This window comes from Trachinotus anak, unplaced genomic scaffold (genome assembly GCF_046630095.1).
Source record: "Trachinotus anak isolate AG129_WGS33_773 ecotype Australia unplaced genomic scaffold, CSIRO_AGI_Tana_v1 ptg000019l, whole genome shotgun sequence".
NCBI lineage: Eukaryota > Metazoa > Chordata > Actinopteri > Carangiformes > Carangidae > Trachinotus > Trachinotus anak.
The window spans coordinates 17,594,153-17,611,358 of NW_027273870.1; the positions used below are offsets into that span (position 1 = coordinate 17,594,153).

Below are 17,206 nucleotides of genomic sequence, written 5' to 3' on the forward strand. Positions count from 1 at the left end.
TTTTCATAGCTGTGGGCGGGCTGGAGCCCAACCCAGCATGCAGTGACCTGGACAGGTCACCAATCTGTCAGGCTTAAGACACACAAACAGCCACATGCACACATACATACAGTATGGGCAGTTTACAGTTTTCTCACCTGCATATCTCCTCACCGTGGGAGGAAACAAAAGTTGAAGTGGTTCTCATTATTATGTACATATATAAATCTGTTTATGGAACAACATGTGATCTTAGGTCTGGTCAGGTCAGGTTAGAATTGGTAATCTGCTAAACATTGACTTCCTGTTAGACACTATGAGCATGGTGCAGTAGCAGATGGAGCAGTGGCAGAGGGCAAGCTGAATGATGCCTCTCAATAGAGGAGCAGTTGGTAGGGTGCAACAGCATGTGTTTTGAGTTCGTATATATCACTGAATGAAAAATACTGTGGTGAGATTATCAGCGTATATATCTGTGTGCATTACTGATAAGGGTGTGCTCAGGTAGACAAAGACAAAAATGTACAAATACATGATTCAGATACAGATTCAGATAGATATAGAAATGAACTCTCTATTTCCCTATTGCACAGTCCTTTAATAGCAAGCATATGGGACTCTTTATGACTAATGATAATTTATCTGAAAATTAACAACTCAGTAATGATGCCTTATATACAGTGCAGTGGTGCATTTAACTACAACACCAAAACCACAGGCATCACATCTGGCGGTGGGCAGGGGATTTCTATTTGTGTTAGTAGCCAAAAGTGTTGAATAGTACAAGTCCCTGCCATGATCTGTTTTCTTTCGGGTTGCCAGTAGACTGCTGGATGTGGTGGCTCTGGACGGGAGGTGCTCAATCAATACAGACACACGAACAGAGCTCTGACTCAGCAGAATATCTGTCTTAACTGTCACCGCTGTATTTGCCTGCTTTGTTGAGATGCACTGATCGTCCTGCCACAGCTTTTTTTTCAGTTGCGCAGGTAAAAGTAGTATTCAAGTATTCAGGAATTAACTCAGCAGAAAAGGCACATGTGGCAGCTCATGACTCTGCATGTCAAGAACTCAGTAGGTAGCTGTATAATAATGGCACAAAAATAGCCTTGAAGTGTAAGAATTAAAGGTGCACAGAATGGATGATAGAACTGAAATATAACTACAAATGTATTGTTTTGTTACTATCTAACCTCTAATGTGGGGAATACATGTTCACAAGACTTACACTTCTTAGATGTCATACTCTTTATTTTTTTATAGTGATGACAGGCAGAATGAAATCCAGGTTTTGGATCACTGATTCTTAACAGAAATGCTCCTTGTGATCTTAAAAAGCCCTTCTGCTTCTTTCCCTTTGGGAGATTTTGGATTTGTACTCAGCAGTGAGTTCACACAAGGGTGCAGCTCATGCCAAGGTAACCCTGGTAGCACTCAGCCATAGCTAGAAGGGACTCTTGTTTGCCTAGCTACAGTGTGAAAGCACACATATCCAGAAAAGTAGTCTGCATTTGATTTCCTGCTTTGTCAGTGTGCTCACATTGGGATGATGATTGTTCGACAGGTATGTAAGTATGTTAGTTCATCCGACATTAAATCAAAATGTCACTAAGGTGTAAATAAATCTGCACCTAATGAGATTTTATGAGTCATTGAAAGGATGCTGGTGTTCACTGTCGTGTGTAAGGACATCTTAATAGACTGGCAGAGGCCTTGTCTGCATGTGTCCCTGCTCCTTGTTATTAGTGTAGTTCAATCCGGATCAGTCGCTTCTCAATGAGATGTAATGTTGGGTTTGTGAAGGTTCATACTGAATTGAATACTGCCATCTTCCCTCCTAACCCTACAAGATGGTGAGAGCCTACCAACAATACCGTGTATGCAGCGTTGCAACAGCTAGTCAATTAACTGATAAGCTGGTCAACAGAGAAATAATCTGCAGCTATTTGTAATAACTGATGAATCATTTTGGGTCATTTATTAAGACTCCAGGTTTTCAACTGTGTGTTTTCGGTTTTATTTTTTATCCCTATGAATTTCAAGATGTAACACTGGGCTTGAGGATTTTCTAAACGACATTTTTCAACATTCTTTGACATTGTATAGACAAATGACAAGTTGATTAATCGGGAAAACAGACGACAGATTGATCTATAATGAAACGTTAGTTGCAGCCCTAGATTCAGGACAACAAAAACTTTGCTTCTCATTTAATTCATGGGAATGGAAATGCTGCATAGTGGACTTTGACAGCTCAGTCAAGTAAATCTTGAGTTGCACTGTGGTGAATTCACGCAGTCAAATCTGCACCATGGACCAAAAAAAACTCTTAACACAGTTTGAAGGGACCTTCATGCAGTGGATTCAAAGTGGGGGGAAGCAATCATTTTGCTCACTGCAGCTTTACATTGTACTTCTAAGAACAGACAGTTACAGTGCAGAAGGCCTGTAGCGTGGACGAGAACACACAGCGTTCTTAAACGTATTTAATCTTCAGCTGGTGAGCTACTTGCTTGCAAGCTGGTAATTGGCTAGTTTACCAAGTTTGCAGCTCCTGTAGTTTTGAATACGATGAACAATTACAGCTGATGAACTAAAACTATAAAAAATAAAGAAATCACCATTGTTCTCAAACCAACCTGTTTGTCTTGGTCTATAAAAATGTGCAGATTCCATCCTGGTCACTTGAAGCACTTTCTAAGCTCTGACTGGTGTAAACCAGAGAGAAGTTTGACACACACATCCACACACACACTCTGCACATGCACACACAGTTCAGTGGACACCTGGTGGACTGAGGTAACTACTTTACATCTGTTAACAGTTCTGTCTCTGCCATGTTGTCAGCATTATTTCTGGGAAGAGCTGACATAAACAGAACCTAAGGTGATAATGTTGTTTAATGGCCAATAAAAAACAAACAAGTATCAAGTAGCCCCTACATTAGGTGACAAATGAGCTGACTTACAGTGAATGGCAGCATGTGGCAAGCTCGCTGCAGATGCCATCATTACCACTTCTACATTGTTGCCACCCTTGCATCCTTATGATGAAACACATGGCATTCAGTCAGCAGTGACAGGACGTTAAATGTTTGTCCTGGTTCTCTACCTTCATTTCTCTTGCCAGCATTCACAGTTCCAATTTGGTAATGGCAAAAAATTAGATGAAAAAATGAGTTTTGAGGGAAAAAAAAACAAAAAACAAAAACGAAGTAATTTAAAGCAATTGCAGCAGCAATAATGTGGATAGTTGTGTAATGTTGTGGTAAAAAAGTTTAATATCTTGCCCTTCTCAACTCTAGCAGTGATTTGTGTACATACTCTATCACAGTTGTGCAATATTCAACACCAGCACAAGGTTAGAGGGGGCAGAACAGCAATGCAGCTTTGAAGTTGCTAATGCAGGGAGAGGTGTGTGAAGCCAGAGAGATAATACATGATTATATGGTTTGTCAGCACTTAAATCGTTGTTTCAGCCAGTTTATGTGTCTGCTTAAATTGTATTTTTCATCTAAAACATTCATCACCATGTCCATCATTTGTTAAACTGAAGGTAAACATGCAGGACAAGACAGACCTGTCTGTTGCAGACGGACACACAGACTCACAACCACTAAGATATTTAGTCTCCAATTGACCAAGCCCACAGTATACGACTTTAGACTGAGGGGGAAAACCAAAGCACCTGGAGTAAACTTACTTGTGTAAGTGAGAAATATGGACCTTTCCACACGAGCCTGCACTGCTAACCACTGAGCATCTGTGCTGCCCATCTGTGTGGTTATTCCATTAGAAAGTGTTTCCAAGCAAGAACTCACATGAGCAACAATATCATGGCTGTAATCAAGATGTTTTCATTTGATGTGCATATTTAAGTTGTCCTGGTAAAAAAAAAAAAAAAAAAAAAAAAATATATATATATATATATATATATATATATATATATGTGTGTGTGTGTGTGTGTGTGTGTGTGTGTGTGTGTATGTCTTTTTGTGTATATATATATATATATATATATATATATATATATATACATATATATACTGAATACTGTATAGTGAAAACCAGTGCTCCCATCACAGCATATGTATCCAGTCAGTGCCTCTAAATCAACAGCATTTCACACCTTTAGTCAAGTCATAACAGTTTTTGCAAGTGCTGAGGAAGTAAGGCAGCGAGATACTGTACCAGTCAACCGTATCGGCACACTTGTGTGTCCAAACATTTGACTGGTACAGTATATGATCACACCTCCACTTATTTTAAAATGCTTAAAATAATATTGATTCAGCTGTATTTTTCATCATTTATTCCTTCAGCAGTAAACAGGGAAAAGCACCAGGAAGGCATTTGATATCTTCAGTAAGCAGAAATCATTAATGAACAGAGACAGCTGAAGTCAAATTTACACCAACGCACAAAGCAAGAAACCTAATTAACAATAAGGCAACAATTTGGCGAGCATCCCTTGCCAAACTCAGCACGCACAGTGAATGCAGGCGTATGCTGAACTGAGCAGTGAGAATGCTGCTTTCCAGCTCTGACACAAATCGCTGAAAAGCAGCACTCAGTGAAACCAGCAGCATCTTCACCTGTGAAATGTTCATCTGAGTTCATGGAGCTCTGCAGTAACTTTGATGCTGTAGGCACCACTGGTGTTACATTAGAACTGATTCAGAGGTGTTTCATTTTATATACACGAGGAGGGCAGAATATTAGAAATAGCTCTCCATATAATGCAAAGATGTACTTAATCACAGAAACTCGCACTCATAGTTTAAAATGAGTCTACCCTGCCTTCAAGTTGTAATGGAGTCGTTATGGACTCTGATGGTGTGTAGTTGTGTGTAGCTTAGCAATATGCAGAAGCCATGTGTGCAGCCAGCCAGGAAAGGGCTGTTTTAGGATCAGACTGGGAGGCTTAATTTACTGGAAGCAGCGTGCACCACTGCAGACCTGTTAATTATCGAACTCAGCTCGGCCGGCGCTATTGTTAAGTCTCAGCTTGTGTTCAGGATCACACTTCCCAAATTCAAGCGAGGAGGTCTCCACAGAGAACAAAGCTTAAAATCTAACCAGGGTTTTTACTCTTCTGAAGACAACAATTCAGTCATGGAATAGCACTTCAAACACATACTTCTTGATCATAATAAAAGAAAGTTAACTATTAATCATAACAAAGTAATGAAAAAATAGCTGCTGAGTTAGTCTATAATGCTGTAATTATAAGTTTTCTTTTTCCTTACTTTATGTAAAAAATGCATGAATTTCTGTCTATGTTTCAGTGTTTAGCCTCGAGGAGTAGAGTGTTTATGCGAATGCTTCTGCCGTGCTTTCTTTTCCAGAATAAATCCTAAAAACTAGCAGATGGCCCATTTCCCTCCCCATGCATTGTGTTATTCTAAACCATCTGAAACATCGCCATCCTTCCCCAAAAGCCTGTCCTGGGGCAGAAGGAAACAGTCGTAAGATTTATTCAGAAAATAGAGGGAGGCATGACAGCGAATAATGCTTGCCTCAACTGAGCGCTACAAAACAGATATGCATGCATTTATGAACATGCGGTAGTACATGTACATGTATGTGAAAAAACAAAAGAAAACACACACATATAGAAACAAATGGAAGCACTCATTAATATGTTTTTGTAGTTTGAATACTGTGCTAAAACAATAAATTGCTTGTGCAGTTGCTTTAAAAAAACTTATATATACATTTAGTGTTTGTCTTTTGTTTTTCTCCCGTAGTAAATAAATCATCCATTGTCTTCTTTTGCTCTTCCCTTACGTCAATCACAGACATACTCGCACACACTTGTACACAGCAGATGGCAAGGCATCTCAGAAATTACGACAACTGAAATGTGACTCATGCTCTTCACCAAAAACATGTTTGTTGAACAAAACAGATCCAAGGCGGAGAGATTCTTCCCCCCCTTGGAATCTGTATAAAGGACAGAGATATCATTGAGGAATGTGGTGCCACCGTCACAAGTAGAAAAGGGATCTGAACACCTTGCAGCACTGCTTGTTTGCAGCTAAATTTTTTGTACCAGTGCTGGCTGGTGAAAACAGGAGGCCAAATCATCAAAACTGTGGGACAGCATGTGTGTTGTTCACAAAACTAAAAGATCACTCTCTGGTTTTGTGAAATTCTCTGGGCAGCACTGATGTGACTAAGACGTGTGATGAAGTTGGGGTGTGTTTGTTTGACTGTGCTTTTGTTGCTTCCCAGATGGAGAGTTACGTCATCTAGTGCGTTCTGTAAACCATAAGAAGCACTTATATAGAGTAACGACCATCCAAAACATAGTTTGACAGTGTGTGACACTCTTGCATTTGTCTGTTAAAAAGTAACTTTATCTGCTTGAGGTGGAGGTACCATGTCAGTGGTTCGTGGTAGAGAGACCTTTTGCGTTTCTTTCAGAAATGTATCCCCGCAGCTTTCAGTATCATCACAGTTGCTGTTAAGTGGTGCAGCTGAATGTGCTGAATAATGACATTACAGGTGACAGCCTCTTTGACAGACAATGGTCTCTCAGCTGTTTTCTTTTTAGCTTTGTGAGAGGCTCCTTCATGTAGAAACATCTTCCCTGAATATTCATTTGCTTTCCAGCTTATCCTCTGCATCATCACAAGCCCTGTTTTATGCAGGTTTTTGAAGATTTCATTTTATTTTGTAATGTGGCTAAATTACAGATGGAGTGTGACAATGCACTTTCTGCCGTTTGGAGTAAAATTAAAAGTTGCGGGTGTGAAGAGCACACACTTGCATGGTCATCACAGTTACACAGATCTCCACCGACAATAAATGACATCACATGAGTCACCAGAACGTTCGCTCTCACTGGCATTGATATAATAGCACTGTGCACTGTGATTTGCATGCTGTGCTTGCAGTCTGCTGTTGTTCAGTTGAGTCTCTGTTGTAGTGATGATAGCACTTATATTTGAATGAGTTCATCATTATAAAGCATCATTATCAGCATGGAGTTTATTTGGGCTGTAAATAAGGATTATTTTCATCATCATTTATTCATTTATTCTGACGAATCTATTAATTATTTTGTCTATGAAATGTCAGAAAATAATGAAAAATATTTTCCCAAGTCCCAGGTGACATCATGAAATGTCTTGTTTCATCATGCCAGCAGTTATTTTGTCTAAAATGATATAAAACTGAGAAACATAGCAAGTCTTAACGAATGAGAAGCTAGACCCAGAAAATCTTTGGTATTTTTGTCCAAAAAACAACTTAAACAATCAAAATAGGTGGCAGTTCATTTTCTGGTGGTCAATGGTTGTAATTTTATGTTGACTTCTTTTTAATGCTTAAAATGACATTAAATTAGTAATGGATGACAAGAAGGATTATTGATATAAAACAGTAACTGCTGCTCACTGTAAAAACAGTTTTCAAACATTTGGTAGACTAAGTCACTGCAAGCAGTGGCCGTTTGGTTCAACTTTAAGCATTTCCAGTTTAATTATAATTAATTCACCCACTGTGACTTATTCCTTCTTAATGTATCGTGACAAAAAAAAAAAAAAGACTTTAGATTATTGTTTTGGTTACATAATGTGTCGAGAATAGTTTCAATCTTGTTGTTTAGAAGATGCACTGTCACACACCAGTAAACTGGGTTTATTACTTTACAGTGGCATTCTAGTATATTTCACAGTGCTGCTGTTCTCTCATCAGTGACAAGTTCTTTTGCCTGAAGCTTCTGCATCTTTTCACCCAATACACCATACTCTGTTGGAAAACCTTTAATGTCATGAAGGAAAGCTGGCAAACTAGTCTTCAAAAAGAGAGGCTGTCAGGAGAGGCATCATTTTCTTTTTAAGTTATAGTGAACTACTACCTTATTAGCTGGCCACTAATGCAAGCTGTCTGAAACTGACATCACCTACACTGTTAGAGAAAGATTCACCACTTTGTTTTTCTGACAGCTAAAAGATATAGCCTTTTGACAACTATAAATTCCAAAATGACAAAGAGTGGAGTTTGTTTTTCCGGGAAATTCAACATGAATTATACATGCAGTGGTGCTGAGTGCTTTCATCAGACAAAAGCCTTTTTTTCACTTCTGTTTTCACCAACTAATTGGATTAAACATAAGTAGCTACTGCCACAAGTAACTCCGTTAGGAAACAGGAAGTTTTTACATTTTTACAAAATAAATTTTAAAATTTTCTGTAAATGTTTTGCCCCCACATTCACTGCAGCACAATTATTAGCTTTCTTTTTTTCCATTAGCAAATTAAGACTGATGAGCTGACGCATGCACAAGGTCTGATTCATTGTCCCTGCCCAGATTTCAATGCAGGAAACAAAACTGAAATGACACCAGCATAGGTGAAGGGCCATGCTCTTTTGAGAAAACTTTAATGTCTGGGTTGTGGTCTCATCAGTAGCACCAGGTTGCGATATTTCATACTGTTCATACATCTTAACCCACTGTGTGTAGTATTAGGGGCCTCTGGCCCAGATCTGTCATTCTTATTCACATTCCCTATCCCCTTCTGCCTCATTGACATTGGCAGTAGACTGGGCCAGTCCCAGCTGGCCCATTCTGAAATTGCTTACTGTAGAAACACATCCTCTCAGTAACAACAGACTGCTGCCCCCATGCCAGCTGTTCAGTTCTCACATTCACCTAATATAACCCCACTGAGCTTGAGGGTTTTAAACAACTGCAGTGAAAAAATATTCCAAGTTAAAGAGTGGATTGTCTAAAGAACTGTGACAAGCATATTGCGGAGCTCACCCCCATCTGATGAGTATATGTTCTTGTGACTTCTGGTTTTGTTGTTTTCTACAATGTCGAGATGAGGCTGTTTGGAGTCAGATTAGCTGAATGAGTTGAACTTAAGTTTAATTATGGCTCCAACTTTTCCCAAGTTTTTGTCTCCCCTTGTCCCCGTTCTGTAATGTTTTTCTTAATTTGGATGCTCTCATAGTGAGGCTCTATAGTATAATGCAATGTTTTTACCTGAAGGACTTTAAATAATGAGAATGCTGCTCAGACTCGCTCAAAAGCAACAAATCTAGGATAAAAATCCATTGAATGACGACCAGAAACATAAATGAAAAAAAAAAACAATACAATTTTGAATTTACTGTAGCCTCACTGAATAAGTTCCAGCTTTGGAGAGATATATTGTAATGGTATAGTTAATTAAGAAAGTTAATTACAGAAAGGTTTAGGGGAATGAGCAGCCATTAATTTCTGGTTTGTTGGAATTATTGACTGTTCCTTAGTTTATTTGATGGGCACAACCGGGATTTGCTGTCAACAGTTACTGGACATCCATGAAACCTGGTTTTGGTCCAAGCTTCATTGTATTTGGTGGGATTTCTGCAATGTCCATGAAGATTAAGTATTGGCACAAACCACATGATGGAATATGGTCTCTCTGAATACTTGTGTCTGATTGGTTACTAAGTAAGGAGAATCCATGACAGGTTAGGTTAGGTTATGTCATCAAACAACTTCTCATGACAGAAGTACCTGTAACCACTTTGAGAAGCTAAATGGAGCCTACAGGTACCAAAAGTGAGTTTTTAGCAGTTTATCTTGGAGGTATGTTGACTTGACAATGTTACATGTTGTAATGAGCCAAAATGTTTTCACAGCTTAACACTGATCTGCTTTTTTTCCCCCGATAGAGACCATGACGACCGCCACCTCCCCCATCTTGTTGAAATGGGACCCCAAGAGTCTTGAAATCCGCACCCTGACTGTGGAGAGGCTTCTGGAGCCCCTGGTCACACAGGTAGTTCAATTCGCTCTGTGATGCAAATGTAAAAAAGAGTAGCCAAACCAGTGAAGCTCAAAACATGAGCTCTTTTCTTTATATGTTCTTGCACAAGACAAGAACTAAATCCATGTTTATATTTTCCAATAGATTTGTGTTGAGTTAATAATAAGTCTTCTTAGGTCTGATGGTGTCATTGGTAATGGACTGTTAAACAAAAGATGCTTGTTATAGCTCAATATGAGAGCAAAATAAATTACTTTCTGGTTGCACCTTGGCGGGATCACTTGTTACAGAGATGTTAAACTGTATTGGGTAACAGCCAAGGGCTTTGGCTCATTGCCACTGACTGTGTTTGGCTTCCAAGCTGAACAGATGGCTGAACGTGGCTTATTGTGACAGAGTCTGTGATGAGGGTTCGGTATAGTTTACATTTTGTAGATTCTGATTCAGAATTTGCTTATCGAATCTAGGTGTTACCAAATTCTGGTTTGATTGGACTAAAATAATTTGTCTCAGAAAACATGATTTAGGCGTCTGATTGTTCTGTGAATGTTTACCTGACTCAGAGTATGTGTGTAAAATGTGTATGAGATCTAGGATTAGGGTCAAGCCTTGGAGGGGCTTACAAAGTGCTGTAATATATAAATTCCAAAGCATAACTTTTTAAATGTATTAATGTCTTTTAATGCCATTTTAGAAAGCACCTGAATGTACCATTAACTGTATTACATAGCAACAATAATTAGTGATAACAAATGTTTTCAAAAATCAAATATGATATGCTGTCTACAGTGATGCATTAGTAACGTTAAATCTTTGCAAGTTCATTGCAAAACATCAAGAGAAACTAATGTCTACCCGAAAGATTACTGTAGGACTGGAATACTGGATGGTAAATTGCTGGGTATGATGTCACTGTTCCCATCTGGAATAATACCAGAGATGGGCACGTCCACAGTGATGGCATTGATGGAATCACTGAGTGTACCAGCAGCCTCCCCCAGTGGTCTGATATTCTTCCGGTGGCTTCGTCGCGCTTTTTATTGAACATTTTTAATCAAACCCCTTTCTCTTAACCTAATGCATGGTGTCTGCAGCGTTGTGATGGCATTCATCTTCTCTGTAATCTTTTTTCACGTCTGCTTTAATTTAATGGTTTAAAGAACTGTAATTCTTTTGCTGCTCCTGCATCACAGCACATTGTTAGTGGCATTGTGTATTACCTCAATTTCTACATTTCTTCAATTCCATTTTCACTCGGTTTGGTTGATGTCTGAGTCTCTTTGGTGAAGGATGTTTCTCGATGTTGCATTCTCCTGACAGAAAATACCCTGTGGTACACACTGCATTTTGCCCTTTTATTCACTTGTGTTAATTCATTCCTTTGTCAGGCTTGGGGTTTTTTGCTACCTATTCATGATGGAGCTCTGCGCAGACACAAAATTTCAAAGCACTAAATAACCTGACTTCATAAAGGCCTTTTTTTTTTTCACGAGACATTTTGACATGTCATGTTAGGAAGAGTACAGGTATAAATGATAAAATAAATGAAGGCTGAATTCCCTTTAGCTGCTTTGGTGTCAGGGTCGTGGTGTTGTGCATGCAGGTTCACTCCCACACTGTAATGGCTCACTGAAAGGAACAAAGCCTTAGTTTTGTTATGCGTAACACATACCATGACAAGACAAGATCCGCTGTGAAAAAGGTCTTTTCATTCAGTCTGGACCTAACAGCTACCAAACTTTTTAGCCTGAAGCTGTCCTTAGCCTGAAGCCTCTGTTTTAAGATAAATCCCATCCAGCCCCCACCTTTTTCAAGTCATAAATGCGGCTGTTTCATCAGATACATGACGTTTCTCTTGACTCCTGATGAGCTCTCCCAATGATTCTCAGTCAGACCTTTTCCCTGATACCAGAGTTTGACTGCTGCTGATACGTACAGATGTTGCAGAGACAGCAGTTATCCTTTAATGTTGCATGTGCTTCCAGTTTTACTCAGCTGTGTGTGTGTGTGTTGCTCATGATGGAACATATAATTTCAATTTCATTTTTTTTTTATTTCTTAGTTAACCAACAGAAATGACCAGGCTCCTTTTAACACATACTGATGCATGTGTTTGCAAAATTGTAATAGAACAAAACAAGACGCTTCTTCAAATTGCCCTAGTTTTTCCAGAAATCCTACAACAAAATCTAGCAGACTTAATTGCAATAATGAAATCAAAATGAACACAGACTCCAGGTGGGACTGCACATATTTATTCCAGAAAGACGTCCTTGGCAACTATCCCATTTCCTTGAGGAAGGTAATAAAACTGCTTCATTGCAGGTAATGGCTGACCCACTGACAGTACTAGCTATTAGATTTGGAAAGGCTGCATTTACTCACAGTCAGGACTTGGAATCCAGTCTGTTTACCCTTTTGTCCCCTGGAGAATTTTTAAGTTTGTAGATGTATTTTCAAGCTTTACCTGTTACAACAGCAGCAAACACCCATTCTGTCGCCTATTGTGTTTGCTGTTGGAAACAAGGGATTCCATGGTAACACATAGATAGCCTTGAGACATTTCACTAAACCACAAGAATGCTATTGTGCAGCTACATATAAAATAAGAAGCAGACTGTTTTCAAAAATAGACATAAAATTGCTGAACTCAACAATAAGAATTCCAGCTGTGCAAACATCTTATACCTTTGAAAAATAGTGTCCTTAGTAGCCGTTCCCTCCATTTTAACAGAAAATACCTGCTGACATCAGTGAAGAATCCTCCACTTTAGGGTTTGGAAAGGTAATACTTCTTTTTAGTCCTACAGCCTCAAGTAAAATCGTGGCGTTCAAGTTGAGTTGCAACCATTTTTGATATTTACAAGCTGTGTCAGAATTGTAACATTTGTAAGGCTGGCTTAAGTTTAGGTACTGCGGCTCAAATTCAAGCTTCTCATTAAGTTGTTTTCTTGTGTGGCAACACTGACAAATCAATAAGACCCCAGTGATGCAGGGATCAAATGTTTCTCATATCAACATCAAATCAGCCAACATGACCACAGAAGGGGCCGGGACGCTTTCAAGTAGGTTCTGTGCAGACATGCATTACATGTTGAATCTGCTTAAACAGCACAGAATGTGACAGAATGTGGTGCTGCATATTTTTTAAATGGTGCGAACAGACATAACATGCTTAAGTACAAATCCCGATCAGCCTTGAGACTATAATTGTACTACATTTGCTTGTTTGATTTTCTTGATAACTTGTTTTTTACTGAAGAAGCTCATTTTGTGCCTCTCCATTCACACAGAGCTAAAAACATGGCAAATCACATAATTACCAAATTGTCAGGGGAGAAAAACAAATATTTTGCAGCAGTAAAATCCACTGTCATAAAAAGGGAGCCTATTGGTAATTGTCAGTGTGGTATTTTTTCGTGTCCAGCCATCCTCTAAATTCATAACGCATACAGGAAAGGCACATCAGGAGATGGCTGAACATGAGCAGAAGTTGAGAATGTGTTTCACTGCTGACTCATTTTCATAAGCTTTCTAAGCTTGAGTTATTGCTGGCCATCAAACATCACCATCATCACCATCCGTCTCTTTATCCCCGCCTGTATAACTTTATGGGTTTTGGGGCTTATATGCTTTAATTGGATTACATTAAAACTTCTAATGAGACACCATTACTGTTTGCTTGGAGGAAAACCCAGACATGTTTTTTTTTTTTCACTTGGCATCATTACCCTAGCTTGAGTAGCACTGGCATCAAATATCTGAACAAACATTTTTAAAATATACACTCTAATTTTAGGCTGGTTTAAGCTGAAATTTGCAGGTAGACAGTGTTTAAAATCCAACTGAGTGGGTTTCCATTTAGAGCTGCAGAGCGTTTATTTTTTCATTGTCTGTCAGCTACATCCTGTGTTTGTCCTTATGAGTGGTCGTCAAAGTGACAGGTAGATAATTGCTTAATGTTAGAAGAATGAAAGGCTGATTAGCATTTAAAATTCCTGTCTATGGCCATAGCTGTCTGCCCTCACAGCAAATTATGTGCCTGCCTACCAAATGTTTTTTTATTTTGAAAATGACGAGTCTTCCGCTTGACATATTAATTTCTTTTTATTGAAATAAACTTTGGAGTTTTTGCAACAGTGATCCCAGGATTAATTCAGACAGCTTCATTGTGAGTGTGTGACAAACACACAAAGCTTCTTGATTTTGCCAAAAGAATTCAGATGCAGGTCTTTTGTCAGGCAGGTCTCGAAATAATAATCTTCTGATTCTGTCAGATTTGTGATCTTGAGGAGTTTTGCCAGCAGTTGCTTGACATTGAGATTTACACAAAGAGATTTTGTGGTATTTCTCCTCCAAATGCTTTGTAGTGAATGATCTGTCATTTACTCTCTCCTTCCATCTGACTGGTACCTTTTTTGAATTAATGGATATTACAGTTAATAATATTTCCACTGCATTATAATAGTAAAAGGCGGCAACAAAGATGGTATTGTGGCCAAATGCATTCTCTGCATGGGAATAGGTACAACAGCCGGCTGTGGTAGTTCATCTTTTCTGCAATTGCATTGGAAGTGTGGAGCATTTTCGGATATGAACGAGACGCTGTGATTGTTTTTCCTGTCAATTTGGATGATTCAGTGTGTTTGGATGGAATAAAACGTTGCCTCAGGTGGATAGACAAACAGGCTCACCCTGACATTGCTTAAAGATAGCAGGCTCATTAATCATGGCCAAGCCTCTCTTACCACTGCTAGAGTACCTGGAAAGTCCATCACTAATAATAGCAAGGGACCTACTTTATCACTCCGTAGGAAGGCAGCATGGCTCTGATATAGTAAACATTTTATACTGCAGACAATAGCAGTATTTTTTGAAAGAATTATGGGGAAGTAATCTTGAGAGGCAGGTGGAAAAAAACAGGTATAGAAGTTGGTCTGTTTTCATTTACTACAGACCAGACTTTCTGCATGTTGGTGTGGAAACATGGGAGCCAAGAACAGAAACCAACTGGCTAGAATGGCTATAAAAATCAGAAAGACTTAAATTGAATTACAGAAAATGATGATAGACATTGGCCACGTTGTGAGTTTGACACTATCTTTACTCACAAGCAGAAGTCATCCTGTATGTATACATTGATAATGAAACTTTTGACAACTTTGAAAGCTTTGACAGCTTTTTTGCTTTTATTATAGTGACAGTGAGAGAGAGACAAGAAAATTGGTTAGAGAGAAATAGGGGATGGCATGCAGCAAACTATTGTTTTGATAAAGTAAAAATGTGTCACAGCATTCCATAAATGAAGCAGTGTGATGCTGTAGAGCTGCCCCGAGCTACAAATCATATTTTCCATAAGGGAACAGCAAATTTTACATCATAATTTTTGTATTTTTTCAGTGAAAATTAAATGCAAAATTGACCATTCCAACTGAAATCGTGACTCATATCGCAATATCTGCCAAAATAATCGAAATATGATTTATTTTTAATTTTTTTACATTTAGTTGTGTATAATAAACAGAAAACCATTTACCATTTGCCCTTACATGCAGTACAGCGCAGTGCAAGGCATGTGGAATGAAGTCAGTAAGTGCTGTTGATTATGGAAATGTTAAAGGCATTGTTAACATATTATCACATTATTTGAAATTTTTGGCACACTTTCACACATGATATATCCAAATATATTTAGCTGAATACAAAACGTTCATCATCATTGTAGTAAACAAACCTACAAAAATAAAACAAAAATAGTCGTCACATACACATTAGGTGTATCATATGAGTCATAACTGCACCAGTGATGTTGTGAATGATTTATACTAATAAGACGAACACGTTGACAGAATCAGAAACTGAAATTTTTATTTCATCTTAAAAAGGGCCATGTTGTGTTCTTGGCAGTGTATTTAGAGTGCTGTAAAGACTAGTGCTGACTCTGTGTCAGCGCTGTATGGTGTATCCTTTGTGAGCCCTGCCATGCAGTGTGTCTTGGTGCATGTACTGCGGAGACAGCAGATTTGGATTTTCGCTTCAGGTAAATTTAAGTGTGCTGATCCCAGAACTTGTAAGTCTCACTTCGTAGTAGTCACTCTCCTGTAATCATTTCGCAGCAGGAGCTTCTAATGAGCTAAAAACTCCAATTCAGATATTCAAGGTGAGAGGTGTATAGAGGGTCCATCAAAACCTGCATTTCTACTGTCAAACACTACTCCATCAGTGAAAAGACAGTGTTTCTTCTCTTCTGCCCCCCTCCCTTTCACTCTCTCTCTCGCGCTCACACACACACACACACACACACACACACACACACTGGATCTATTTTAATCTTCTATTTGCTTTGTTTGCTTATTTAGTATTTGCCTCCACTTCTTGCTCATCCATTCCATTTCATCTTGACTTGTAATATACACAGAAATAATGCGTTGTTTATCTGTGCTTGCTGTGCTTTATTTGTTGTGTTTATTGGACTTCCCTTTCCAGGAACAACTGACACGGACAACTATAAATATCCGATTTCCAAAAAAAACCCTTCAAAAAACACAGAAAACACAGAGACAGCCAGGAGATTGTTTTTTTTTTTTTTAATTACCTCGTCAGTAGGAGTTATTTATTTATTTAATATTAGGGTTGTTCTTTTTTGTTTGCTAGAAAACGACGGCTGTTTGGTGCTTTCAATTAACACACTGCGGTAATAAACACATTTGCTGTTACAGTAACATAATACTCTTCAATAAACAAATTCAGTATTAAAATTAAAAGTCAATAAAATTCTGACTGCACTGACAATGATTAAAAATATTGGTCGTATTAATGGTAAAAGTTAACATTAAACATTGGTCCATGTGTGCTCAGTTGTAACAGTCGCCTTTATGTTGAATACAAAGGTTAATTAAATTAATTATTGATCGTTATTTTTGCTTACCTATACCTTAAGTCTATGAATGTTGATTCCATCTTTGTTAAGTTAATACCTGCAAACACTTAACAGTTAATTATTGACTGTTTTTGTAGATTTCCTTTATTCAAAATGAATCTGCAGTCTGAATTGCTTATATGCTGGCTACTTATTGTAAAAGGTCATTGTACTTTTAAGCTGTTTTAGTTTATTGCACATACAGATGTGGTGGTCTTTTGCACACTTAAAGTCTTTCAGTTGTTCTTGTTACTGTGACGTGCATGCCAATTTGATTAAATAGTATTTTCTTAGAGTATATAATTAATGCTTAAAAGGTCTTCTTTTGTTTCAGACTTAGCTAAAGAGGTTCTGTCCATACTTTGTTTTACATTCGTTTGCAGGATCCACTTCTTCCATTCCACTTGTATTTTTGCTATTTTCTATACTCTATCAATGTCCTGTTCAGAGCGTTTTCTGTCCATAAGCCAGACATACAGTACCTGGTACACCAAACATGAAAAGTGTTCGCTCTTACAGGGTTAAAACATGACATGAGT

At 38.3% G+C, this 17,206-nt stretch overlaps 1 protein-coding gene across 3 annotated transcripts in view; it reads left to right on the plus strand.

Moving 5' to 3' along the window:
• The window catches only part of ctnna2 (catenin (cadherin-associated protein), alpha 2), a 302,082-nt gene that overhangs the window by 12,590 nt on the left and 272,286 nt on the right, over positions 1 to 17,206 (plus strand). For all 3 annotated transcript variants that reach the window (XM_071504020.1, XM_071504021.1, XM_071504023.1), the window contains exon 2: positions 9,654 to 9,760. In XM_071504020.1, coding sequence (XP_071360121.1) covers positions 9,659 to 9,760 — 102 coding nt within the window. In that variant the 5' untranslated portion in view covers positions 9,654 to 9,658. The remainder of the gene's footprint in view (positions 1 to 9,653; positions 9,761 to 17,206) is intronic.